The sequence below is a fragment of the Myiozetetes cayanensis genome, unplaced genomic scaffold, assembly GCF_022539395.1.
Source record: "Myiozetetes cayanensis isolate MyiCay16 unplaced genomic scaffold, myiCay2020 scf185, whole genome shotgun sequence".
Lineage (NCBI taxonomy): Eukaryota > Metazoa > Chordata > Aves > Passeriformes > Tyrannidae > Myiozetetes > Myiozetetes cayanensis.
Genome location: NW_026087395.1, coordinates 39,367 through 66,934, shown reverse-complemented (window position 1 = coordinate 66,934; position 27,568 = coordinate 39,367). Strand labels below are relative to the sequence as shown.

The following is a 27,568-nucleotide window of genomic DNA, read 5'->3' as shown; positions in this document are numbered from 1 at the left end:
TCTGGGCCCTCCCACCTCCTCCTATGGGGTCCCCCAAATTCTCTGGGGCCCAAAAATACCTGTGGGACCCCCCCAAGTTCTATGGGACCCCCTCGACCTCCTATGGGACCCCCAAAACTTTATGAGGGCCCCCCCATCTTGTACGGGCCCCCCTCTTCTTCTCTGGGACCCCCAAATTCCTATGGGGACCCCCAAATTTCTACGAGGACCCCACATTCCTGTGGGACCCCCATCCCCACCTTCTATGGGCCCCCCCTTCTTCTATGGGCCCCCCAAATTCTTATGGGGACCCCCTCAACTTCTACGGCCCCTCCCCCATTTCCTAGAGGTCCCCAAACCACCTTTAGGGGCCCCCCACGTGCTCTGCGACCCCCATAATTTTTGGGGCAGGACCCCCCTCTTCAAAACCCCACCCTGGCCCCTCCCCTCCCCTCAAGTCCCTCCCCGCTTTCCGGGGCCGTTCCCCTCCCCCGCCCGGGGAAGCCAAAAGTGGGGGGGCGGGGTGGGGGGAGGGGCACGGCTCCCGCCCGCCGGCACCGCCCCCTCCCAGAAAGCCCCCTCGTTTTCGGGGAGCACGAGGGACGAGGGCAGGGGAAGGGGTAGGGGTAGGCGGCCACGAGCCGGGGGGCGAAGGGCAGGGGAAGGTGGTGGGGGCGGCCGGAGTGGGACCCTCCCCTGCCCTGTGCCCCCCTCGGCCCCCGCCCTCGGGGTCTGAGCCCCCTCCCCTCCTCAGCAGAGCCAGGGGCTGCTCCTGCACCGGGGGCACCGGGGTACCCCGAGCTGGGCCCGGCCTGGGAGGGGGCGGCCCCTCCGAGGGGTCACCCCAGCCTCGCCGTCACCTGGGGCCACATCGGTGGGTGCAGCGGTGACATCCCGGGCTGGGGGGGTCGGCAGCGGGACCCCCGCCCTGTCACCCCCGCCCCGTCCCCCGGCGCCCGCAGCCCTCCTCCCTGCCCGCGGCCGGGGGTGTGGGCGATGACGGTGGTGGCGGGGCGACCCCGGCGGGAGGGACTCGGGGCGACCCCGGCGGCGGGGGACTCCGGGCGGTGTCGCTTGGCGTGCCGGCTCAGCGCCGCCGCCGTCTTGCACACCTTGGCGCAGCGGGCGCAGGCGAAGCGCAGCGACGGCCGCCGCCCCACCCGGGGGGCTCCTCCTCCGCCGTGCCCCCCGCCCGCGCCCCCCGGGGCCGTCCCCGCCGCCGCGGCCGCGTCGTGTCCCCGCTGGTGCTTGCGCAGCTTCCGCAGCGCCGAGCTCTTCCCGCACACGCGGCACGGGTGGAGCCGCTCGCGGCGCCGGGGGTCGCCATCACCGCCCTCCTCGGTGTCACCGACGACGCCGTCCCCCTCGGCCCAGCGCAGCGAGCGCAGCCTGCGGCGCCAGCGCGCTCTTCTTCGCCTTCGCCGCGCCGCGGCGCCGCGAGTGCCGCCGCCTTGCGCTTGGGCTTGTAGGAGTAGTAGGGCCGCCACAGCCGGTCCTCGGCGTCGCTGTCGTCGCGGGCGGCCGCGGTGGTGTCGGCGGCGGTGTTGGCGTCGCCGGCGGCGTCGCCGCGCAGGTCGTTGCCGGAGATGCGGCGCTAGCGATGGCCTCCTCGCCGATGCGCACCGTGATCTGGCACAGCCCCTCGCCCGCCGAGCCCGCGTACGCCGGCTTGGCCACGTAGGTCATGGTGCGGCCGCCGCCCCCGTTGGAGGAGCCGCCGCCGGTGCCGCCGGTGCCCGCGGGGGTCCCGTTGCTGGGGGCGGCCGTCGCGGCGTCGGTGCCGGCGCCCGCCTCGGCCGCCGCGGCCGCCGCGCGCTGGGCCTCGATGTAGTCGCGCAGCACCTGCTTCTTCATGGGCACCGCGGGCGCCGCGGGCGCCGCCGGCACCTCGGGCACGCCCGGCGCCTCCTCGGCCGCCCGCCCGTTGTAGGCGATGACGGAGGCGGCGGCGCCGCTGCCGCGCACGATGACCGAGGGCGCGGCACGGCCGTAGGCGATCACCGACGCCGGCTCGGGCCGCGGCGCCGGGAAGGCCTCGCCGGGCGCCGGGGCCGCGGCGGGGGCGTCGGCGGGCGCGCCGGGGGGCAGCAGGACCCCCCCGTCCGCCACGGCGCCCTGGCTGTAGGTCTTGTAGGGCCGCTTGTGCGCCCGCATGGGCAGCAGGCGGTAGAGCTTGAGCGCGTTGAGCTTGGGCCGGTAGCCGCCGTTGGGCGTCTTCTCGGAGGCGATGAGCCCCGGGCTGATGCCGTGGAAGGCTTTTTGGTGCGTCTTGAGGTTGTAGTAGGTGACGAAGGTGTCCCAGCAGAAGATGCACTGGTAGCGGCGCTCGCCCGTGTGCCACACCTCGTGCTTGGTGCGGTACTCGGCCAGCGCGAACACCTTGTCGCAGTAGCGGCACGGGTACTTGCGGCGCCACGAGTGGACGTTGGCGTGGCGCTTCAGGCTGGACAGCGTCATGTAGGAGCGGTGGCACACCCCGCACAGGTACAGCACCTGCCCGTCCACCACCTTCACCACCGGCTCCTGCTCCGGGCCCGGCTCCAGCGCCCGGTGCCGCAGCAGCAGCGCCTTCTTGGCCGCCTTGGGCGCCGGCGAGGCGGCCACGCTGGCGACGGCGGGCGTGGTCGTGGTGGCCGTGGTGGTCGTGGCGGCGGCGGCGGCGGCGGCGGCGGCGGTAGCGGCGTCCCCATCCCCGTCGCGACAGCCGACCTCGTGCGTCTGCAGGCGCTTGACGTGGATGAAGCTCTTGCCGCAGTGGCGCCAGGCGAGGCCGCGGCGCCCGCGGTGCAGCTTGGCGTGGAAGGCCAGCGCGGCCGCCGAGCTGAAGCCGCGCCCGCAGAGCCCGCAGCGCAGCGCGGGCGACACAGCGACACCGGCGAGGCCGGCGACACCGGCGAGGCGAGGCCGGCGCCGCCGTGGCCGTGTCCCCCGCCGTCTCGCCCGGGCCGCGCCGGGCACGTGGAGGTCCACGGGGCGGCGGCGGGCGCGGGGTCCCCCATGGCGGGGTTGGCGGCGGGGCGGCGGGGCCCACGTGCCGTTGGCGTCCCGGGGCGGCGCCGCCTCCAGCCCCTGCAGCGAGGGGATGCCGAGGCGCCGGCCCACGGCCCCCAGCGCCCGTGCGGCCGCCGGCGACGGCACCGCCAGGCGCGAGTTGTAGATGAAGTTGAGCACGTCGGAGAAGACGCCGGCCTGCACGCCCGGCAGCTCCAGCACCTGGGCGGGCGAGGGGCAGGCGGGCTCCTGCGCCAGGGCGCGCTTGAAGAAGGGGCTGGAGGCGGCCAGGACGTTCTTATGGGCGCGGAACTTGGTGTCCTCGGCGATGATGGTGACGTCGCAGAACTGGCCCCGCAGCCGCTGCTCGTTCAGCTCCAGCAGCAGCGCCCGGCAGTGCCCGGCGTCCGACACCTCCACGACCGGAGCCATCCCCGCGCGGGCCACCTGCGGGGAGACGGAGGTTGGAGGCACCCGGATGGGGGGATCCCTTTTTTGGGGTCACCCACGCATCTGGATCCCCTATTTGGGGTCACCTGGATGGGTGGGTCCTTTATTTGGGGTCACCCACATACCTGGATCCCCTATTTGGGGTTATCCAGGTACCTGGATTCCCTGTTTGGGGTCATCCAGGTACCTGGATTCCCTGTTTGGGGTCACCCGGATGGGGGGATCCCTTATTCGGGGTCACCCATGCATCTGGATCCCCTATTTGGGGTCACCTGGATGGGTGGGTCCCTTATTTGGGGTCACCCACACACCTGGATCCCCTATTTGGGGTTATCCAGGTACTTGGATCCCCTATTTGGGGTCACCTGGATGGGTGGGTCCCTTATTTGGGGTCACCCACATACCTGGATCCCCTATTTGGGGTCACCTGGATGGGTGGGTCCCTTATTTGGGGTCACCCACATACCTGGATCCCCTATTTGGGGTTATCCAGGTACCTGGATCCCCTATTTGGGGTCACCTGGATGGGTGGATCCCTTATTTGGGGCTGGATGGACACCTAAATCCCCTATTTGGGATCAGCCACATGCCTGGATCTCCTATTTGGGGTCGCCTGGATGGGTGGATCCCTTACTTGGGGTCACCCAGGTACCTGGATCCCCTATTTGGGATCACCTAAGTCCCTTCTACAGGGCTGGGTCCTCTCTATGGGGTCAACCAAACAAATGGGGCCCCTACTTGGGGTCACCTGGGTCCGTTCTCTGGGTGTTTGGGGGTCCCCATGGCCCAGCCGACCCCACTCACGGGGGTCCCCAACCCTGCAAGCCTCCACCCCCGGCCCCACAGATCGGGGGCTCTCAGCCCCACAGATCAGGGACCCCCAGCCCCACATACCCCGCTCTCTTGGTCCCAAATATGCCCCCCCTCATCACACAGATTGGGGTCCCTTTGCCCCATGGATTGGGGTCCCCCTGCCCTACAGATCGGGGTCCCCCTGCCCCACAGATCGGGGTCCCCCAGTCCCCACACCCCCACTGACATCCCACCTACCCCACAGCTGTAGGGCCTGAGGGGGGTCCCCCTGTGCTGTGGGGCCGGGGGGTGTCCCCCCCAAGCTGGGGGTCCCCCCTGTGTTATGGGGCTGGGGATCCCCCCCTGCTGTGGGGTCGGGACGGGGGTCTCTGTGCTGTGGGGTGAGGCCGGGGGACTCCCCACACCATGTCCTGGGGGCTGCTATTCCGTGGGTCCGGGGGTCGCTGTTCTGTGGGGCCCGGGTGGGGGTCCCCCCTCACTGTGTCCCGGGGGGTCCCCCCTCACTGTGGGGTCGGGCCCGGGGTCCCCCCCACTGTGTCCGGGGGTCCCTGTGGGGCCGGGCCCGGGGGTCGCTGCCCCCTCGCCCCCCGTCCCGTCCCGTCCCGTCCCGCCCCGCGCAGCCATTTTGCGTCTCGGGGCCTCCCCGGGGAACCGGCGGCGGCTCAAAATGGCGGCCTGAGGGGGGAGCACGGACGGACCCACGGACGGAGACGCGGATGGACAGACGGACAGAGCGGGACCCACGGACAGAGCCGGACCCAGAGCGGGACCCATGGACAGACCCGGACCCACAGCTCTGCCCCACAGACAGACCCATGGTGGGACCCACAGACAGACCCACAGCTCTGCCCCACAGCGGGACCCACAGACAGACCCACGGCTGACCCTGACCCACAGCAGGACCGATAGGGGGACCCATGGACAGACCCACAGATGGATCCTGACCCACAGCTCTGCCCCACAGTGGGACCCACAGACAGACCCATGGTGGGACCCACAGACAGACCCACAGATGGATCCTGACCCACAGCTCTGCCCCACAGCGGGACCCACAGACAGGCCCACAGCCTGACCCACAGTGGGACCCATGGTGGGACCCACAGACAGACCCACAGACAGAGCCATGGGCTGACCCTGACCCACAGTGTGACCCTGAACCACAGCAGGACCCACAGTGTGACCCTGACCCACAGCAGGACCTACAGTGTGACCCTGACCCACAGTGTGACACAGAGCCTGACCCTGACCCACAGTGTGACCCTGACCCACAGTGTGACCCACAGCCTGACCCTGACCCACAGCAGGACCCACAGCCTGACCCTGACCCACAGCAGGACCCACAGTGTGAGCCTGACCCACAGTGGGACCCACAGTGTGACACAGAGCCTGACCCTGACCCACAGCAGGACCCACAGCCTGACCCTGACCCACAGCAGGACCCACAGTGTGAGCCTGACCCACAGTGGGACCCACAGTGTGACACAGAGCCTGACCCTGACCCACAGCAGGACCCACAGTGTGACCCTGACCCACAGCAGGACCCACAGCCTGACCCTGACCCACAGCCTGACCCTGACCCACAGTGTGACCCTGACCCACAGTGGGACCCACAGTGTGACACAGAGCCTGACCCTGACCCACAGCAGGACCCACAGCCTGACCCTGACCCACAGTGTGACCCACAGTGTGACCCTGACCCACAGCAGGACCCACAGTGTGACCCTGACCCACAGCGGGACCCACAACCTGACCCTGACCCACAGCTCTGCCCCACGGATCCCAACAGATCCCAGATCCACCCACACGGATCCCAGGAAATCTCAGATTTCACCTCCCCCATCACCTCCTGGCACTGTGGGGCAGGACCTGCCCATCCTACCTGTGCCCCCCTCACCCTCCCAGTGCCCCCCAGTGCCCCCCAGTCCCCCACCTGTGCGCGGGGCCCTCATGGACTGGGTGTTGCTGCTCCGGGGGTCCTCGGGGGGGGGTCACAGCCGGCCGGGCCTCCTGGATGGGGGGAGAGATGGAGAGGGGTCAGAACAGGTAGATTTGGGGGTACTGGGGGTGTTGGGGGGATCAGAACAGGGGGAGTTGGGGGTACCAGGGTGTTGGAGGGGGTCAGAACAGGTGGATTTGGGGGTACCAGGATGTTGGGGGGGTCAGAACAGGTGGATTTGGGGGTACTGGGGGTGTTGGGGGGATCAGAACAGGTGGATTTGGGGGTACCTGGGGTGTTGGGGGGGTCAGAACAGGGGGAGTTGGGGGTACCTGGGGTGTTGGGAGGTCAGAACAGGTGGATTTGGGGGTACCTGGGGTGTTGGGGGGTCAGAACAGGTGGATTTGGGGGTACTGGGGGTGTGGGGGGTCAGAACAGGTGGATTTGGGGGTACTGGGGGTGTTGGGGGTGGTCAGAACAGGTGGATTTGGGGGTACTGGGGGTGTTGGGGGGTGGTCAGAACAGGTGGATTTGGGGGTACTGGGGGTGTTGGGGGGTTCAGAACAGGTGGATTTGGGGGTACTGGGGTTGTTGGGGAGGCAGGAACACCCGGACACGGGTGACAAGAGGGGGGGTGATGGAGTGAGGGTGACAAAACAGGGGGTGACAAAACAGGGGGTGACAAAGTGGTGACAGGTGACAAATGGGGGTGTGACAAAGCAGGGGGTGACAGAGTGGGAGGTGACAAAGTGGTAACAGGTGACAAATGGGGGGGTGACAAAGCAGGGCTGGGTGATTGGGGGGGGTCAGAACACCTGGACAAGGGTGACATAAAAGGGTGGGGTGGTGACAGAACGGGTGTGACGTCACTGCAGGGGGGAGTCAGGGTTGGTGTGACGTCATCACCTGTGACGTCACTACAGGGGGATCAGAGCTGGCTGGTGTGACGTCATTGTCACCGTGAGGGGGCAGGTGTGACATCACTGGTGGGGGGTCAGGGGTGGTGTGACGTCACCATGAGGGGATGGGTGTGACGTCACCATGAGGGGATGGGTGTGACGTCACTGCAGGGGGGATCAGGGTTGGTGTGATGTCATCAGCTGTGACGTCACAGGTGAGGATCAGGAGCGGTGTGACATCACCACAAGGGAATGAACGGCTGTGACGTCACTGCAGGGGAGTTCAGGTAGAGTGTGAGGGGGTCAGGTGGGCTGTGACGTCATCAGCCGTCAGAGTGACGTCACCAGGGGGATTCGGGGGGGTGACATCGCTGTCACTGTGAAGGGACATCAGTGACGTCAGGGGGGGTGTGTCAGGTGTGCCGTGACGTCATCAGGCATCACAGTGACATCACGGGGGGGGTGTCACACACAACCGGGGGGCTGCAGAGGGGTGATGAGTGAGGGAGGGGGGACACACAGAGGGGGGAGGGGCCATGACGGGGGTGACGCAGGTTAGGGACACCCGGCAGGAGAGGGAGAGGCGGGAGGAGGGACCCCCATGCACCCCAACCCCCCTCGAGTCTCCCAAACCCCAGCCAACCCCCATCACCTGGAACAACCTGCGACACCCCGGGGCACCCGAGTGTCACCGGAGGGTGGGGGACACACCACCCACCCCCCTCCCCACTGCGTGTGTCTCCCCCTCACCCCCAGGTACCCCGGAGCCGCCTGACAACTCTGTCCGTCCGCGACGTCACCGGCACCGGGGTGGGGAAGTGTCACCCAACTGTTGCCATGGAAACAACCCCCCTCCCCCGCCCCTCCGAGCCCTCCAGGCCCCGCCCCCGTGGGAAACACCTTCCACCGGCCACCAATCAGGGGCAGCGGAGGGGAGGCCACGCCCCTTTCTGAGCCCGCCCACTCGTAGCCGGCGGCCAATGGGAGGATGTGCATCGTGTTGACGTCATTGCTCACCTGGATGCTCATTGGCTGGGCTGGGAGTGACGTCACAGGGCCCCGTCCTGCCGCGGGGGTGTTAAAGGAGCCGGCGGAGGCTGCAGGGGAGGGGCCAAAGGGGCGGGGTCAGAAGAGGAGTGACCAGAGGGGCGGGGCAATGAGGGGCGGAGTCATTTCGGGGCGTGGTCGGGGCAGAGATGGGTGGGGCGTGGGCGTGGTCATAGGGGAGGGGCAGGGTCAGAGGGGAATGGGGGCACACAGGTGGGCGGGGGACACAAACACGGGTGGGACACACCCCCACACGGAGCACACACAGAGCACACAACACACAAATGACATACACAACACATGTGTGACACAACACACACATGACACACGCAACACAGAGCATGCAACACACACGTGACACACACAACACAAAGCACGCAACACACGTGTGACACAACACACACAGAGCACACAACACACACAGAGCACACACAGAGCACACACCACACACGTGTGATGCACACAACACACAGAGCACACACAGAGCACACACAGAGCACACAACACACACGACACAGACACAGAGCATACACAGAGCACACAACACACACAGAGCACACACCACACACGTGACACAGACACAGAGCACACACCACACACGTGTGACACACACACACACACATACAACAACGCATGGACCTGGCACAGCCACACACGGAGCTGACACACCCTGACACGGACACACGATCACATGTGGACACCACACACCTGCACACGGACATACAACCACACACCGACCTGGCACACACCTGCAGGGGGATGAACAACTGCACATAGACCTGAAACACAACCACACACAGACCTGAAACACAACCACACACAGACCTGAAACACAACCACACACAGACCTGACACGCTCACACCTGCAGGGGGATGAACAACCACACACAGAGCTGAAATACAATCATACGTGGACACACAATCACACCTGCAGGGGGATGAACAACCACACACAGACCTGACACACAACTGCACACAGACCTGACACGCTCACACCTGGAGGGGGATGAACAACCACAAACAGAGCTGAAACACAACCACACACCGACCTGATGCACTCACACCCGCATGGGGGTGAACAACAACACACAGACCTGACACACAATCACACTCGGACCTGACACACTCACACCCGCTCGGGGATGAACAACCAGACACAGAGATGAAATACAATCGCATGTGGGCTGACACACACCCAGACACACGTACACACGGACCTGACAGCCCCCCCACATCGATACAACACACAACTGCCCACGGATGAACAGCCACCCACAGACACTTGACACCCGCACATGGATGAACAGTCACACACAGAAAACAACACACATGAACCTCTGACACCCGCACATGCAACCGCACATGGACAAACACCACACACAAACCCCTGACACCTGGACACACAACCACACACGGAGCAACAGCCACACACAAACCTCTGACACCCGGACACACAACCACACACAGACAAACAGCCACACACAACCCCCCCGACACCCGGACACACAACCAGACATGGACAAACAACACACACAAACCGCTGACACCCAGACACACAGGAAACAACACACATGAACCTCTGACACCCAGACACACGACCGCACATGGACAAACAGCTGCACATGGGAGAACAACACACACAAACCCCTGACACCTGGACATGGACAAACACCCCCACACAGACAAACAACCGTGCACAGGCAGCTGGTGCACGAACACACACCCACACACGGACCTGACGCACAACCGCACACGGAGCGACAGCCACACACAAACCCCTGACACCCGGACACACAACCACACACGGAGCGACAGCCACACACAAACCTCTGACACCCGGACACACAACCACACGGACCAACAGCACACACAGACAACTGTACTTAAAGACATTTGACAGGCAGACAGACACCTGCAGATGGACATGACACACACCTGCAGAGGGACAGACAGCCGGACACTGATGTGACACGCTCACACCCGCACAGGGATGTGACACCCAATCACACATGGACACACAGCCACACACTGACACCCAATCACACACGGACACACAACCACACACTGACACACAGCCACACATGGACCTGGCATACTCACACCCGCACAGGGATGTGACACACAACTGCCCACGCATGAACAACCACACACGGACCTGGCACACTCACACCCGCACAGGGATACAACACACAACCACACACAGACCTGGCACACACCCGCACAGGGATACAACACCCAATCACACACGGACACACAGCCACACACGGACACACAACCACACATGGACCTGGCACACACCCGCACAGGGATACAACACCCAATCACACATGGACACACAACCACACACGGACCTGGCACACACCTGCACAGGGATACAACAACCAACCACACACGGACACACAACCACACACGGACACACACCCACACAGAAATACAACACCCAATCACACATGGACACAACCACACACAGACCTGGCACACACCTGAACAGGGATACAACACCCAATCACACATGGACCTGACACACACCTGCACAGGGATACAACACCCAATCACACATGGACACACAACCACACACAGACACGCAATCACACACGGACCTGGCACACAACCACACACGGACAAACAGCCGCACACGGACCTGGCACGCTCACACCCGCACAGGGATGGGACACACAACCACACACGGACACACAACCACACACGGACATGCAACCACACACAGACCTGGCACACTCACACCCGCACAGGGATGGGACACGCAACCACACACGGACACGACACGTACCCGCACACGGATACGACACGCAACCGCCTACGGATGAACAACCGCACACGGACAAACAACCGCACAGGGACACTTGACACACGGACACACACCCGAACGCGGATACGACACACGGACAAACAGCCGCACACGGATACGACACACGGACACACAGCCACGCAGGGACCTGTCACACACCCGCACAGGGAGCTGTCACACTCACACCTGCATGGGGACACCCCCCTCCCCCAAAACACACAACACACCCCCACACCCCCACCACAAACACACAACACCCTCCCCCAGTCACCAATCACACCCCCAACACCCCTGGGGTGCAGCCCCCTCCCAGCAGCACTTGGGGGTGTTGGGGGAGGACAAGTGGCATTTGGGGGCCAGAGTGGGTCCTGAGGCGGGGGAGGGACATTGAGGGGAGGGGGTGTGACAGGGAGTGACGCAGGGGACCGGGAACTTTGGGGAGTCCCTGGGGGCACTTTGGAGGTGCCTGGGGGACACTTTGGGGGTCCTGCAAGGGGGTTTGGGGTAGGTGGGGGATGTTTGGGGGCATTTATGGGGTGGGGGGATTTAGGGGTGGGCGTGACCCAAGGCAATGAGGGGGTGGAGGGTCGTGTCCCCCTCCCTCCGTGACCTCCCCTCGGGGGTCGGTGTCGGGGAAGGGGGAGGGGTCGCGACAGTGACAGGCAGGACGTGGGGAAAAGGAGGAGGGGGTCGCGACGCCTCCGGCGGGCGGGAGCAGAGTGTGGGGGTCTCGGTGAAGGGGGTGGTCCCGGTGTTCGTGGGGTCCCGGGGCCCGGGTGGGGGTCGTTACCGGGGCCTGTCCGGGGCCGGGTGATGTCGCGGCGGCGGCGGCGGCGGCGCAAGATGGAGGCGGCGCGTTGGGCCCCGGGTGGGAGGGAGGGAGGACCCTCGCCCCACGGGAGGACATTCGGGGGACACAGAGGACATGGAGGAACCCCTGCCCCACGGGGGACATTCGGGGGACACAGAGGACATGGAGGGAACCCCCGCCCCACGGGGGACATTCGGGGGACACAGAGGGACATGGAGGGAAGCCCCGCCCCACGGGGGGACCTTGTGGGGGGACATGGGGGACATGGAGGGAACCCCGCCCCACGGGGGGACACTTGGGGGGACATGAAGGAGAGCCCCCACCCCACGAGGGGACACACATGGGGGACACAGAGGGACATGGAGGGAACCCCCACCCCACGGGGGGACACTGGGGGAACATGGGGGACATGAAGGAGAGCCCCCACCCCACAGGGGGGACATTCGGGGAAACACATGGGGGAAAAGGGAGGGCACAAATGGGGGGCACAGACAGGGGATATTGGGGGACACTGGGAGGGACATGGGAAGGGGACAAGGGGGACATGGAGGGACACCCCTGGAGGGAATGGCGGAGGAATGAGGGGTGGGGGACACGGGGGGACACAACGGGGGACACAACCAGGGGGCACAGTCAGGGGACACAAATGGGGGGAGGGGGCACAGCTGGGGGGGACAGTCAGGGTGACAAACCCAGGGGACATAACCCGGGGGGGGCACAGGTTGGGGTCACAAGTTGGGGAGGGGTACAGGGGGACACAACTGGGGGCACAACCGAGGGGACAGCAGGACACAACTGAGGGGACATTGGGACACAGATGGGGGGGGAACAACTGAGGAGGGGACACGGGTGAGGTGACAGCCGGGGGACACAACCCGGGGGGGCAACCCTCGGACAGCTGGGGGTACAACCGGGGACACGGTGACACAAAACTGGGGACACAACCAGGGACACGGTGACACACAGCTGGGGACAGAACTGGTGACAACTGGGGGCACAGCTGGGAGTACAACCGGGGACAGGGTGACACACAGCTGGGGACACAACCAGGGACACGGTGACATACAGCTGGGGACAGAATGGGTGACAACTGGGGGTACAACCGGGGACATGGTGACACAAAACTGGGGACACAGCTGGGGGTACCACCAGGGACGTGGTGACACAAAACTGGGGACAAACTAGGGACAGAACAGGTGACAACTGGGGACACAGCTGGGGGTACAACCGGGGACATGGTGACACAAAACTGGGGACAAACTGGTGACAACTGGGGACACAGCTGGGGGTAGAATTGAAAACACGGTGACACACAGGTGGGGACACAACCAGGGACGCGGTGACACAAAACTGGGGAAAAACTGGGAACAGAACAGGTGACAACTGCAGGTACAACCGGGGACGTGGTGACACAAAACTGGGGACAGAACTGGTGACAACTGGGGGCACAGCTGGGGGTACAACTGGGGGACACGGTGACACAAAACTGGGGACAAACTGGGGACAGAACAGGTGACAACTGGGGGCACAGCTGGGGGTACCACCAGGGACACGGTCACACAAAACTGGGGACAAACTGGGGACAGAACTGGTGACAACTGGGGGTACAACCGGGGACATGGTGACACACAGCTGGGGACAGAACTGGTGACAACTGGGGGCACAGCTGAGGGTACAACTGGGGACAGGGTGACACAAAACTGGGGACAAAGTGGGAATAGAACGGGTGACAACTGGGGGTACAACCAAGGACATGGTGACACAAAACTGGGCACAGAACTGGTGACAACTGGGGGCACAGCTGGGGGTACAACTGGGGACAGGGTGACACAAAGCTGGGGACAAACTGGGGACAGAACTGGTGACAACTGCGGGTACAACCGGGGACAGGGTGACACAAAACTGGGGACAGGACAGAACAGGTGACAACTGGGGGCACAGCTGGGAGTACCACCAGGGACAGTGGTGACACACGGGTGGGGGTACAACCGGTGACACACTGACACACCACCACGTGTCACTCGTGTCCGGCTGTGCCGTGTGAGGTTGTACCTCAGGCTGTGTCACGTGGGTGTCACGTTGTATGTCCAGCTGTGTGGGTCGGGTTGTACCCTCCGGTTGTACCTCAGGGTGTGTCACGTGGGTGTCACGTTGTATGTCCAGCTGTGTGGGTCGGGTTGTACCCTCCGGTTGTACCTCAGATCGTGCCCCACGGGGCTTGGGGGAGGGGGTGGTGTCACCTCTCAGGCTGTGCCACGCGGTGTCAGGCGTGTCCTGTGTCACTGTTGTCACACCCCATGTCACCCCTGTGTCACATCATCCTGTCACCCCACCCCGTGTCACCCTCCATGTCCCACTGTCCCACCCCCAGTGGTGAAGGAGGGACCCCCAGACCCCACCAGGGACCCCCAGACCCCACCAGGGACCAGTGAGGGTGACAAAATTCCACCAGGGACAGGGGGGGACGGCACCGATGACAGGGGGTACACGGTGACACCGGGGGACACCCCGGATAGGGTGACCTGAACCCCACTGGTGACAAGGGAGACCCTGAGAGTGACACGAGGTGGGGAAAAAACCCCTTCCTGTCCCCCAAAATACCCCCCAGTGCCCAAATTGCCCCTTCCCTGTCCCAATTGCCCCCAGCCCTCCCTGTGCCCCCCAAACACCTTTTTCCTGCTCCCCATCCACTCCCCCCAATTTCCCCCTCCGTGCCCAAAACTGCCCCCCAAAGTCCCCTTTTCTTGCCCCAATCATCCCCCAATCCCCTCCTGCTCCCCCCTAAACACCCCCAAACCCTCTCTCTCCCTCCCAAATCTCCTGCTCCCCCAAAATTCCCGGTTTCTTGCCCCAATTATGCCCCAACCCCTTCCTGCCCCCTCCAACCCCTCCTTTTCTCCCCAGATCTCCCTTTCCTGCCCCAATTGCCCCCCAACCCCTCCTGCTCCTCCTAAACACCCCCAACCCCTAAATACCTTCCTGCCCTTCAAACTACCCCCTCCTGCCACCCCAAACCCTCCCTGTCCCCCTCCTCCCCGTCCCCTAAACACCCCGAATCCCATCTGGCCTCCCCAGCCCCTTCCCCGCCGCCCCCTCCGCTGCAGGCCCCGAAGCCTCGGCCTTTCCCAGCGGCCGCGGCCGGGCCGGGAGCGCCGGGAGCGGCCGGGGCCGGGCGGGCGAGGCCGGGGCTGCGCAGGCCGCGGCCGGAGCGGCGCTTCGGCCATTTCCGTCAGAGCTTCGTCAACTTTCGGCACCTTCCGTGAAAGCTTCGGTAGCTTCCGTCACCTTCCGTCAACGATCGTCCATCTCCGGGTAACCTCGGTCATTTCCGTCACTCCCGCCAGCGCTTCGGCACTTTCCGTCCATCTCCGCCGCCCTCCGCCCGCCCCCGCCGCCTGTCGGTGCTCGGGCGCGAGGGGCGGGGCTTCGCTCCCGAACGCTTCACGAGGCGATCCCACCGGGCCGAAGCGCCGTGGGGGGGGTCCCGCCGCGCCGCGTCCCGCGGGGGTCTCCGGGAGCGGCCGCCGCCTTTTTGTCCCTTCCCCTCTCTGCGCTTCCCTCGGGCGCCATCGCGGGACGCGCCGCTCCCTCCTGGCCCGGCGGGTTCTCTTCCATTCCCCCCCCTTTGGGCCGTGAGGGCGCTTGGTACGCTCCGGCCACGCCCCCTTTCGGCGGCGCGCGGGGGCCGAGTCGATAAAAGGCGGCGCGGGCGCCTCAGCCGCTCCAGTCGCGCCGAGAGCGCGGAGCGGCCGGAGCTGAAAGGGGGAGCTCCAGGCCGGGGGCTCCGTGAGGGGCTCCGTGGTTGGGGGGGGAGCGCTCCCCTCGGAAGTCCCGGGTGGGGTTTAATTAGCCCCCCCCCCGCCCCTAAAGGGGGAAAAGGTTTATTTTGAACATCCGGAGCGGCGACCTCCCCCCCGCCAAGCGGCACCATGCACGGCGGGCCGCCCTCAGGCGACAGCGCCTGCCCGCTGCGCACCATCAAACGGGTCCAGTTCGGCATCCTCAGCCCCGATGAGATGGTACCGGGGCCCGGGCGGGGAGCGGGGCCGGCGGCTGAGGGAGGAACGGCGGCGGGAAATGGCGCCGGGGGCACCGAGAGGGGGGGACGGAGCGGCCCCGGGGGGAGGAGGAGAGCGCCCCCCACAGGGCCGGGGGAGTGAACGCGTGAGGGGGTTTGGGGGGTCCTGAGGGGATTTTGGGGGGTCTTGAGGTGAACAGGGGGGGTCTGGAGGGTGTTAGGTCCCCTGGAGGGGTCTTGAGGTGCCTGGAGGGACTTGGAGGTCCCTGGATCCCCTTTAGGGGTTCTTGGGGTGCTGGGGGGGGGTCTCGTGGATGAATTGGGGGTCTGGGGGTCCCCACGTGCCTCAGTTGTCCCTTTCTCCCCCCACCCCCCCAGAAACGGATGTCGGTGACCGAGGGGGGCATCAAGTACCCCGAGACCACCGAGGGGGGCCGCCCCAAACTGGGGGGGCTGATGGACCCCCGGCAGGGCGTCATCGAGAGGACGGGCCGGTGCCAGACCTGTGCTGGTGAGTGGGGGGGCTGGACCCCCAAAATCCCTCCCCATGGGGGAGTCCTGGACCCTTAAATGTTCATGGGAGGTCCTGGATCTTCAACTCCAACTTTTGGCACCCCAGACCCACCTTTGGTGTCAACAAACCCACCTCTGGTGACCCCAAAATGCCCCTTTGTCACCTCAAACCCACCTGTGGTGACCCCAAACCAACCTCTGGTGACCCCAAAATGGGACTTTGTCACCCCAAACCCACCTTCAGTGTCCCCAAACCCACCTGTGGTGACCCCAAAGCCACCTTCAGTGCCCCCAAACCAATCTCGGACCCCAAATGGGACTTTGTCACCCCAAACCCACCTTCAGTGTCCCCAAACCCACCTGTGGTGACCCCAAAGCCACCTTCAGTGCCCCCAAACCCACCTGTGGCGACCCCAAACCCTCCTCTGGTGACCCCAAAATGGGACTTTGTCACCCCAAACCCACCTTCAGTGTCCCCAAACCCACTTTTAATGACCCCAAAATGATCCTCTGTGACCCCAAAACCACCTCTGGTGACCCCAAAATGACCCTTTGTGACACCAAACCCACCTTTAGTGCCCCAAAATGCCCCTTTGTCACCCCAAACCCACCTTTAGTGACCCCAAACCCACCTTCAGCGCCCCAAAATGCCCCTTTGTCACCCCAAGCCCACCTTTAGTGACCCCAAACCCACCCCTGGTGACCCCAAAATGCCCCTTTGTCACCCCAAACCCACCTTTAGTGACCCCAAACTCACCTCTGGTGTCCCCAAACCCACCTCTGGTGTCCCCAAACCCACCTTCAGTGCCCCCAAAATGCCCCTTTGTCACCCCAAGCCCCCGAAACGCCCCCCGTGTGACCCCCCCTTGCCCCGTGGGTGCCCGCAGGGAACATGACGGAGTGCCCGGGGCACTTCGGGCACATCGAGCTGGCCAAGCCCGTGTTCCACGTGGGCTTCCTGGGCAAGACCATGAAGATCCTGCGCTGTGTCTGCTTCTTCTGCTCCAAACTGCTCGTGGACTCGGTGAGACCCCCCAAAAAAACCCATAAAACCCCAAAAAACCCCACAAAAACCCCAAAAAACCCACAAAAACTCCAAAAAACCCCACAAAACCCCCCCAAAAAGCGCGGCGAGGCCCCAAAATGGCCCCGTGGTGGCAATGGGGGGGTGGGAGGGGTGAGGGGGGGATTTGGGGGTCCCTGCTGGGCACTGGGAGGGGTTTGGGGGTGTTGGAGGGGGTTGACAAAGTGGGGGGACAACTAAAGAGGGTGACAGAGCCGGGGGGACATCAAGGGGAGGTGACAAAGTGGGGGGGACACCAAGGAGGGGTTGACAAAGTGAGGGGACACCAAGGGGAGGTGACAGAGTTGGGGGGACACCAAGGGGAGGTGACAAAGAGAGGCACAATAAGGGCAGGTGACAGAGAGTTGGGGGTACACGGGATTGTCCCCTGCAGGGTGGAGCCCTGGAGATGGTGAAGGACCACGGTGGGACCCCAAACCCGCTTTTAGTGACCCTAAACCCGATGTTTTTTACCCCAAACCCGACTTTTATCACCCTAAAACCAACTTCTGTCACTCCAAGATAGACTTTGGTGACCCCAAACCCGACTTTGGTGACCCCAAACCCGACTTTGGTGACCCCAAACCCGACTTTGGTGACCCCGACCTGCTCTGTGACCCCGAAATGGCGATTTCTGACCCCAAACTGGTGTGTTTCTTTTTTTTTGGGAGAGCAGAACAACCCCAAGATCAAGGACATCCTGGGCAAGTCCAAGGGGCAGCCCAAGAAGAGGCTGACCCACGTGTACGACCTGTGCAAGGGCAAGAACATCTGCGAGGGGGGCGAGGAGATGGACCACAAATTTGGGGTGGAGCAGCCCGAGGGTGACGAGGACCTCACCAAGGAGAAGGTGAGCACCCCAAAATGCACCCTTTGGAACCCCAAAATGCAGCCTTGGAGCCCCAAAATGTACCCCTGGACCCTCAAAATGCACCCGTGGAGCCCCAAAATGCAGCCCTGGAGCCCCAAAATGCACCCCTGGAGCCCCAAAATGCAGCCCTGGAGCCCCAAAATGTACCCCTTGGAGCCCCAAAATGCACCCCTGGAGCCCCAAAATGCAGCCCTGGACCCTCAAAATGCGGCCCTGGACCCTCAAAATGCACCCTGGAGCCCCAAATGCACCCCTGGAGTCCCAAAAATGCACCCCTGGAGCCCCAAAATGCACCCCTGGAGCCCCAAAATGCACCCCTGGAGCCCCAAAATGCAGCCCTGGAGCCCCAAAATGTACCCCTTGGAGCCCCAAAATGCACCCCTGGAGCCCCAAAATGCACCCCTGGTGCCCCAAAAATGCAGCCCTAGAGCCCCAAAATGCACCCCTGGAGCCCCAAAATGCACCCCTGGAGCCCCAAAATGCAGCCCTGGACCCTCAAAATGTACCCCTGGAGCCCCAAAATGCACCCCTTGGAGCCCCAAAATGCAACCCTGAACCCTCAAAATGTACCCCTGGAGCCCCAAATGCAGCTCTGGAACCCCAAAATGCACCCCTGGAGCCCCAAAATGCACCCCTGGAGTCCCTGGGGGTCAGTGCCCCTGGGACCCTATTGGTGTTTCTACGACCCCATTAACGCCCCAAATTTTCCTTTAATTCTCTGTTAATGTCATTGTGGTCCCATTAATGCTCCTGGGACCCTATTAATGCCCCAAGCTCCCCTTTAAGCCCCTATTAATGGCTCTGGGACCCCATTAACCACTCTGTGACCCCATTAATTGCTCCATTAACCCTGCAGGGCTGTGGGGGGTGCAGGCAGTACCAGCCCCTGGGACCCCATTAATGCCCCTTTAACTCCCTATTAATACCCCTGTGACCCCATCAACGCCCCTTTAACCCCCTGTTAATGCCCCTGGGACCCCATTAACACCCCTGTGACCCCATTAACCCCCCTGGGGTCCCCAGGGCCACAGGGGGTGTGGGCGGTGCCAACCCCTGTGGGTCAGTGCCCCTGGGACCCCATCAATGCCCCTTTAACCCCTTGTTAATGCTCCTGGGACCCCATTAATGTTCTTGGGACCCCATTAACACCCCTGTGACCCCATTAACCCCCCTGGGGTCCCCAGGGCCACAGGGGGTGTGGGCGGTGCCAACCCCTGTGGGTCAGTGCCCTGGGACCCCATCAATGCCCCTTTAACCCCTTGTTAATGCTCCTGGGACCCCATTAATGTTCTTGGGACCCCATTAACACCCCCTGTGACCCCATTAACCCCCTGAGTCCCCAGGGCCACAGGGGGTGGGCGGTGCCAGCCCCTGTGGGTCAGTGCCCCTGGGACCCCATCAATGCCTCTTTAACCCCTTGTTAATGCTCCTGGGACCCCATTAATGTTTTGGGGACCCCCTTAACCCCCTGTTAATGTTCCTGTGACCCCATTAACCCCCTGTTAATGTCCCTGTGACCCCATTAACCCCCCTGGTGTCCCCCCCAGGGCCACGAGGGGTACGGGTGGTACCAGCCCCTGTGGGACAGTGCTCCTGTGACCCCATTAACCCCCCTGGGACCCCATTAACCCTTCTGTGACCCCATTAACCCCCCTGGTGTCCCCCCCAGGGCCACGAGGGGTACGGGTGGTACCAGCCCCTGTGGGTCAGTGCCCCTGTGACTCCATTAACCCCCCTGGGACCCCATTAACCCCCCTGGTGTCCCCCCCAGGACCACGGGGGATGCGGGTGGTACCAACCCCTGGGACCCCTGTTAATGCCTCTGGGACCCCATTAATACCCCTGGAACCCCATTAACCCCCCTGGGGTCCCCCCCAGGGCCACGGGGGGTGCGGGTGGTACCAACCCCTGTGGGTCAGTGTTCCTGTGACCCCATTAATGGTTTTGGGACCCCGTTAACCCCCCTGTGACCCCATTAACCCTTCTGTGACCCTATTAAGCCCCCCGGTGTCCCCCCCAGGACCACGGTGGGTGCGGGCGGTACCAACGCCTGGGTCCCCATTAGTGCCTCTGTGACCCCATTAACCCCCCTGTGACCCCATTAATGCCCCCAGGACCCCATTAACGTTTCAGTGACCCCGTTAATGCCCCTTTAACCCCCCCAGGGCCACGGTGGGTGCGGGCGGTACCAGCCCCTGTGGGTCAGTGCCTCTGTGACCCCATTAACGTTTCAGTGACCCCGTTAATGCCCCTTTAACCCCCCCAGGGCCACGGTGGGTGCGGGCGGTACCAGCCGCGCATCCGGCGCTCGGGGCTGGAGCTGTACGCCGAGTGGAAGCACGTCAACGAGGATTCCCAGGAGAAGAAGATCCTGCTGAGCCCCGAGCGCGTGCACGAGATCTTCAAGCGCATCTCGGACGAGGAGTGCTTCGTGCTGGGCATGGACCCCAAGTTCGCCCGGCCCGAGTGGATGGTGTGCACCGTGCTGCCCGTGCCCCCCCTGTCCGTGCGGCCCGCCGTCGTCATGCAGGGCTCTGCCCGCAACCAGGTGGGCACCAGAATGGGTTTAGGGGGTATTTGGGGTCCCTGGGTGGGTATTGGGGTCCCTGGGTGGGTATTTGGGATCCCTGGGTGGGTGTTGGGGTCCCTGGGTGTGCACCGTGCTGCCCGTGCCCCCCTGTCCGTGCGGCCTGCCGTCGTCATGCAGGGCTCTGCCCGCAACCAGGTGGGCACCAGAATGGGTTTGGGGGCTCCCAGGGGGTCCCTGGGTGGGTATTTGGGGTCCCTGGGTGGTTATTGGGGTCCCATATTGGGGTCCCATATTGGGGTCCCATATTGGGGTCCCATATTGGGGTCCCTGGGTGTGCACCGTGCTGCCCGTGCCCCCCCTGTCCGTGCGGCCCGCCGTCGTCATGCAGGGCTCTGCCCGCAACCAGGTGGGCACCAGAGGGGCTTTGAGGGGTCCCAGGGGATCCCTGGGTGGGTATTTGGGGTCCCTGAGTGGGTATTTCGGGTCCCTGGGTGTGCACCGTGCTGCCCGTGCCCCCCCTGTCCGTGCGGCCCGCCGTCGTCATGCAGGGCTCTGCCCGCAACCAGGTGGGCACCAGAGGGGCTTTGAGGGGTCCCAGGGGATCCCTGGGGGGGTATTGGGGTCCCTGGGTGGGTATTTGGGGTCCCTGGGTGTGCACCGTGCTGCCCGTGCCCCCCCTGTCCGTGCAACCCGCCGTCGTCATGCAGGGCTCTGCCCGCAACCAGGTGGGCACCAGAATGGTTTGGGGGGGTATTTGGGGTCCCTGGGGATCCCTGGGGGGGTATTGGGGTCCCTGAGTGGGTATTTGGGGTCCCTGGGTGGGTATTTGGGGTCCCTGGGGGGGTATTGGGGTCCCTGGGGCACCGTGCCCCCCCTGTCCGTGCGGCCCGCCGTCGTCATGCAGGGCTCTGCCCGCAACCAGGTGGGCACCAGAATGGTTTGGGGGGGTATTTGGGGTCCCTGGGTGGGTATTGGGGTCCCTAGGTGGGTATTGGGGCCCCTGGGTGGGTAGTTGGGGTCTATGGAGAGGTTTTGGGGTGATATTGGGGCGGTTGGATGCCCCCAATCCCTCTGCCCATGCATTGTCATGCCGAGCTCTGCCCGCAACCAGTTGGGCACCAGGAGGGTTTTTTGGATGAGATTTGGTGTCCCTGGTGCCTTTTGGGGCCTCCCCAGTTCTTGGGGTCCCCCCAATCCCTTTTAGGGCCGCCCCCTCTCGTGTCACCCCACAACTCACCCCATGTCCCTTGGCGTGGGTTTCCCACCCCCCACTGAGATCAGACACCCCCTTTACCCATTAATTAAAATTCTGAGGTCCCCTCAATAATTTTGGGGTCCCCCCCAGGACGACCTGACCCACAAACTGGCCGACATCGTCAAGATCAACAACCAACTGCGGCGCAACGAGCAGAACGGGGCGGCCGCGCACGTCATCGCCGAGGACGTCAAACTGCTGCAGTTCCACGTGGCCACCATGGTGGACAACGAGCTGCCCGGCCTGCCCCGGGTAGGGGGCGTTTTGGGGGGTCCTGGGGGGGTTTAGAGGGATTTTGGGGGGGTTACAGAGGGGTTTAGGGGTGTCAGAGGCAGGGGGTGTCCCCACGTCATCGCCGAGGACGTCAAACTGCTGCAGTTCCACGTGGCCACCATGGTGGACAACGAGCTGCCCGGCCTGCCCCGGGTAGGGGGGCGTTTTGGGGGGGTCCTGGAGGGGTTTAGAAGGGTTTGGGGGGTGACAGGCAGAGGGACAGGCAGAGGGACAGGCAGGGGGTGTCCCCACGTCATCGCCGAGGACGTCAAACTGCTGCAGTTCCACGTGGCCACCATGGTGGACAGCGAGCTGCCTGGCCTGCCCCGGGTAGGAGGCATTTTGGGGGTTTGGGGGGGTCCTGGAGGGGGTTTTGGGGGTTTAGGGCGCTCAGAAGCAGGGGGTGTCCCCCATGGGTGTCACTGAGGGTGTGAAGTGGGGATAGACAGAGTGGGCAGGAGGTGCTGGCAGTGCAGGCAGGGGGACAGGCAGGGTGGGCAGGAGGTGCTGGCAGTGCAGGCAGGGGACAGGCAGGGTGGGCAGGAGGTGCTGGCAGTGCAGGCAGGGGACAGGCAGGGTGGGCAGGAGGTGCTGGCAGTGCAGGCAGGGGACAGGCAGGGTGGGCAGGGGCACAGGCAGGGTGGGCAGGAGGTGCTGGCAGTGCAGGCGGGGCACAGGCAGTGCAGGCAGGGGCACAGGCAGGGTGGGCAGGAGGCACAGGCAGGGTAGGCAGGGTGGGCAGGGAGACAGGCAGGGTGGGCAGGGGGTGCTGGCAGCGCAGGTGGGGGACAGGCAGGGCCAGGGGACGGGCAGGGCAGGGGCTGAGTGTGCTGGGAGGTGCAGGCAGGGAGTGGTGCAGGCAGGGCAGAGGGCAGGAGGTGCAGGCAGGGATGGAGCAGTGTCAGAGTGCAGGCAGGGGCAGAGTGCAGGCAGGAGTGCAGGCATGGGGGGTACAGGCAAAGGCAGAACATTCTGGAAGCTTCCTGACCCCCCCAATCTCCCCCTGAGCCCCCCAAGGGACCCCAGGATGGGTCAATATGTGTCATCCCCCCCAGAGAATGTCAGCTCCCAGGGGTGGTTTTGGGGGGTCCCACCCCCTTGAACCCCCTTTTTCTCCCCTCCCCTCAGGCCAGGCAGAAGTTGGGGGGTCCCCCAAAGTGTCTGATCCCCCTTCCTGGGACCCCAAAACCCCAGGGGAACCCAGGGATGGATCCCAGGGTGGATCAATGCGGGTCCCCCCCCGGACTCCAGGGTGTTTTTGGGGGGTCCCACCCCCCTGAACCCCCTTTTTCTCCCCCCCCAGGCCATGCAGAAGTCGGGGCGGCCCCTCAAGTCCCTGAAGCAGCGGCTGAAGGGGAAGGAGGGGCGGGTGAGGGGCAACCTCATGGGCAAGAGGGTGGATTTCTCGGCCCGCACCGTCATCACCCCCGACCCCAACCTGGCCATCGACCAGGTGGGCGTCCCGCGCTCCATCGCGGCCAACATGACCTTTGCTGAGATCGTCACCCCCTTCAACATCGACAGGTGGGGCTTTGGGGCACATCTGGGGGGGTTTGGGGCACATATAGGGGGATTTGGGGGGATCTGGGGGGTTTGGGGTGGGGTCCCGCGCTCCATCGCGGCCAACATGACCTTTGCTGAGATCGTCACCCCCTTCAACATCGACAGGTGGGGCCCTGGGGGGTTTGGGGCAGGTTTGGGGGTTTGGGGCAGGTTTGGGGGGTTCTAGGGGGTTTGGGGCACATATAGGGGTTTGGGGCAGTTCTGGGGGTTTGGGGTGGAGGTCCTGCGCTCTATCACTGCCAACGTGACCTTTGCCGAGATCGTCACTCCCTTCAACATCGACAGGTGGGGCCCTGGGGAGTTTGGGGCAGGTTTGGGAGGGTTCTGAGGGGGTTTGGGGAGGATCTGGGGGTTTGGGGCACATCTGGGGGGTTGGGGCACATATAGGGGGTTTGGGGGATCTGGGGAGTTTGGTGTGGGGGTCCCGCGCTCCATCGCGGCCAATGCGACCTTCACTGGGATCGTCACCCCCTTCAACATCGACAGGTGGGGCCCTGGGGAGGTTTAGGGGTTTAGGGGTTAGGGGGCACATCTGGGGGGTTTGGGGCACATATAGGGGGTTTGGGGCAGTTCTGGGGGGGTTTGGGGGGTTTGGGGTGGTGGTCCCACTGTCCATCGTGGCCAACGCGACCTTTGCTGAGATCGTCATCACCTTCAACATCAACAGGTGGGGGTTTGGGGGGGCTTTAGGGGGTTTTAGGGGAGTTTGGAGGTGTTCTGGGTGGGCTTTGGGAGGTGTCTGAGGACATTTGGGGGGTGTTTTGGGAGGTTATTTCAGGGGGGGGTCTCAGTCGCTCAGAGCAACTCCCAAGCGCCGTTTCAATCCCCTGGGCTGCACCTGGGGGTCCCCAAAATCCCCCCAGGGGTGGCTTTGGGGACAGGTGGGGACCTCCAAAGCCCTCCTTGACCCCCCAAAGCCCTCCTTGACCCCCCCAAATCCCCCCCCAGGCTGCAGGAGCTGGTGAGGAGGGGGAACAGTCAATACCCCGGGGCCAAATACATCATCAGGGACAACGGGGACAGGATCGACCTGCGCTTCCACCCCAAGCCCAGCGACCTCCACCTGCAGATCGGCTACAAGGTGGGCACCCTGGGGCACCCCAAAAATGTAGGGACACCCCCAGAGCCAGGGACACCCCCCCCAGAGCCAGGGACACCCCCACAGAGCCAGGAGAGACCCCCAAACCCAGGGGCACCCCCCCCAAACCTGCAGTTCCACCCCAAACCCAGCGAACTCCACCTGCAGATTGGCGACAAGGTGGGCACCCTAAAATTGTAGGGACACCCCAGAGCCAGGGACACACCCACAGAGCCAGGAGAGACCCCCCCAAACCTGATTTTGGGGGTTCAGAGCTCTGGATTTTGGGGGTTAATGCCAGATTTTTGGGGCGGGGGGTGGATTTGGGGCCTAAGCCAGGGTTTTATCCCCCCTGAAGATGCTGTTTTTTTGGGGATCCCTCCCGATTTTGGGGAGCCCCCCTGTGCTGGGGCGCCCCCCTGATTTTTGGGGTGCCTGGGGGGGTTCTGGGGCGCAGGTGGAGCGTCACATGTGTGATGGGGACATCGTGATCTTCAACCGGCAACCGACGCTGCACAAAATGTCCATGATGGGCCACAGGGTGAGGATCCTGCCCTGGTCCACCTTCCGCCTCAACCTCAGGTGGGCACCCCAAAAATGACCCTGAACCCCAAAAAATGACCCTGAACCTCCAAACTGACCCCCCTGATCCTGCCCTGGTCCACCTTCCGCCTCAACCTCAGGTGGGCACCCCAAAAAAACTGACCCTGAACCCCCCCAAAACCACCCTGAACCTCCAAACTCACCCCCCTGATCCTGCCCTGCTTCACCTTCTGCCTCAATCTCAGGTGGGCACCCCAAAAATGACCCTGAACCCCCAAAAATGACCCTGAATCCCAAAACTGACCCTCCTGACCCCCCTGATCCTGCCCTGCTCCACCTTCCGCCTCAACCTCAGGTGGGCACCCCAAAAATGACCCTGAATCCCCAAAAACTGACCCTCCTGACCCCCTGATCCTGCCCTGCTCCACCTTCCGCCTCAACCTCAGGTGGGCACCCCAAAACTGACCCCCCTGACCCCCCTGATCCTGCCCTGCTCCACCTTCCGCCTCAACCTCAGGTGGGCACCCCAAAAAACCTGATCCTGAACCCCCCAAAAATGACCCTGAACCCCAAAACTGACCCTCCAGACCCCCCTCATCTTGCCCTGCTCCACCTTCCGCCTCAACCTCAGGTGGGCACCCCAGAAATGACCCTGAACCCCCCAAAAATGACCCTGAACCCCAAAACTGACCCCCCTGATCCTGCCCTGCTCCACCTTCCGCCTCAACCTCAGGTGGGCACCCCAAAACTGACCCTGAACCCCAAAACTGACCCCCCTGATCCTGCCCTGGTCCACCTTCCACCTCAACCTCAGGTGGGCACCCCAAAAAAACTGACCCTGAACCCCAAAAACTGACCCTGAACCTCCAAACTGACCCCCTGATCCTACCCTGCTCCACCTTCCGCCTCAAGCTCAGGTGGGCACCCCAAAAAAACTGACCCTACACCCCCAAAACTGACCCCCCTGATCCTGCCCTGCTCCACCTTCCGCCTCAACCTCAGGTGGGCACCCCAAAAAATGACCCTGAACCCCCAAAAAATGACCCTGAACCCCCAAAAAATGACCCTCCTGACCCCCCTGATCCTGTCCTGCTCCACCTTCCACCTCAATCTCAGGTGGGCACCCTGAAAATGACCCTGAATCCCCAAAAACTGACCCTGAACTTCCAAAAAGTGCTGTGGACTTTGACATGAACCTGCACCTGTCCTGACCCTGCTGTGGGACCCCCTTGTGCCCCCCTAACTCCTCTGCTGTCCCCCCCAGTGTGACCACCCCCTACAACACTGACTTTGGGGACGAGATGAACCTGCACCTGCCCTGACCCCCCTGTGGGACCCCCTTGTGCCCCAATAACCCCCCTAATGTCCCCTGCTGTCCCCCCCCAGTGTGACCACACCCTACAACACCAACTCTGGGCATGAGATGAACCTGCACCTGCCCTGAGCCCCCTGTGGGACCCCCTTGTACCCCAATAAACCCCTCTGGTGTCCCCCCTGCTGTCCCCCTAACCCCTCTGGTGTCCCCTCTGATGTCCCCCTAACCCCTCTGGTGTCCCCCCCAGTGTGACCACCCCCTACAACGCCGACTTTGACGGGGATGAGATGAACCTGCACCTGCCCTGACCCCGCTGTCACCCCTCCTGTGCCCCCCTAACCCCCCTGGTGTCCCCTCTGATGTCCCCCTAACCCCTCTGGTGTCCCCCCTCAGCGTGACCACGCCCTACAACGCTGACTTTGACGGGGATGGGATGAACCTGCACCTGCCCTGACCCTGCTGTCACCCCCTCTGTGTCCCCCTAACCCCCCTAATGTCCCCTCCATGTCCCCCCCAGTGTGACCACGCCCTACAACAACAACTTTGGGGGATGAGATGAACCTGCACCTGCCCTGACCCTGCTGTGGGACCCCCTTGTGCCCCAATAAACCCCTCTGCTGTCCCCTCCCAGTGTGACCACCCCGTACAACACTGACTTTGGGGATGAGATGAACCTGCACCTTCCCTGACCCTGCTGTGGGACCCCCTTGTGCCCCCCTAACCCCCCTAATGTCCCCTACTGTCCCCCAGTGTCACCATGTCCCCCTGGTGTCCCCCCCAGTGTGACCACCCCCTACAACGCCGACTTTGATGG

The 27,568-nt window shown here is 63.9% G+C and overlaps 3 protein-coding genes across 3 annotated transcripts in view; 1 reads left to right on the top strand and 2 right to left on the bottom strand.

Moving 5' to 3' along the window:
* Window positions 1-910: 910 nt before the first annotated feature.
* Window positions 911-15,261, bottom strand: ZBTB4 (zinc finger and BTB domain containing 4). Its single transcript, XM_050313393.1, is given in 10 exon segments — window positions 911-1,043; window positions 1,045-1,429; window positions 1,432-1,575; window positions 1,578-2,914; window positions 2,950-2,970; window positions 3,002-3,417; window positions 6,164-6,240; window positions 8,086-8,165; window positions 13,857-13,949; window positions 14,987-15,261. Coding segments are annotated over 6 exon segments (2,421 nt in total). The 5' UTR covers window positions 3,403-3,417; window positions 6,164-6,240; window positions 8,086-8,165; window positions 13,857-13,949; window positions 14,987-15,261.
* Window positions 8,253-11,095, bottom strand: LOC126638996 (keratin-associated protein 5-1-like). The gene is made up of 4 exons (XM_050313391.1): window positions 10,843-11,095; window positions 10,271-10,715; window positions 9,761-10,202; window positions 8,253-9,551 (listed from the first exon to the last, which is right to left on the bottom strand). The coding sequence occupies exons 2-4, from the start codon at window positions 10,627-10,629 to the stop codon at window positions 9,423-9,425; spliced, it is 930 nt and encodes a 309-aa protein (XP_050169348.1). The 5' UTR covers window positions 10,630-10,715; window positions 10,843-11,095; the 3' UTR covers window positions 8,253-9,422.
* Window positions 15,262-15,476: 215 nt separating the features above from the next.
* POLR2A (RNA polymerase II subunit A) overlaps window positions 15,477-27,568 on the top strand; it is a gene marked incomplete at its 3' end in the record, with an annotated part of 51,139 nt that continues 39,047 nt past the window's right edge. Inside the window, exons 1-9 of the mRNA XM_050313390.1 lie at window positions 15,477-15,751; window positions 16,129-16,261; window positions 17,151-17,287; window positions 18,003-18,176; window positions 20,464-20,745; window positions 22,073-22,234; window positions 23,559-23,779; window positions 24,767-24,899; window positions 25,354-25,478. Coding sequence (XP_050169347.1) covers window positions 15,662-15,751; window positions 16,129-16,261; window positions 17,151-17,287; window positions 18,003-18,176; window positions 20,464-20,745; window positions 22,073-22,234; window positions 23,559-23,779; window positions 24,767-24,899; window positions 25,354-25,478 — 1,457 coding nt within the window. The remainder of the gene's footprint in view (window positions 15,752-16,128; window positions 16,262-17,150; window positions 17,288-18,002; window positions 18,177-20,463; window positions 20,746-22,072; window positions 22,235-23,558; window positions 23,780-24,766; window positions 24,900-25,353; window positions 25,479-27,568) is intronic.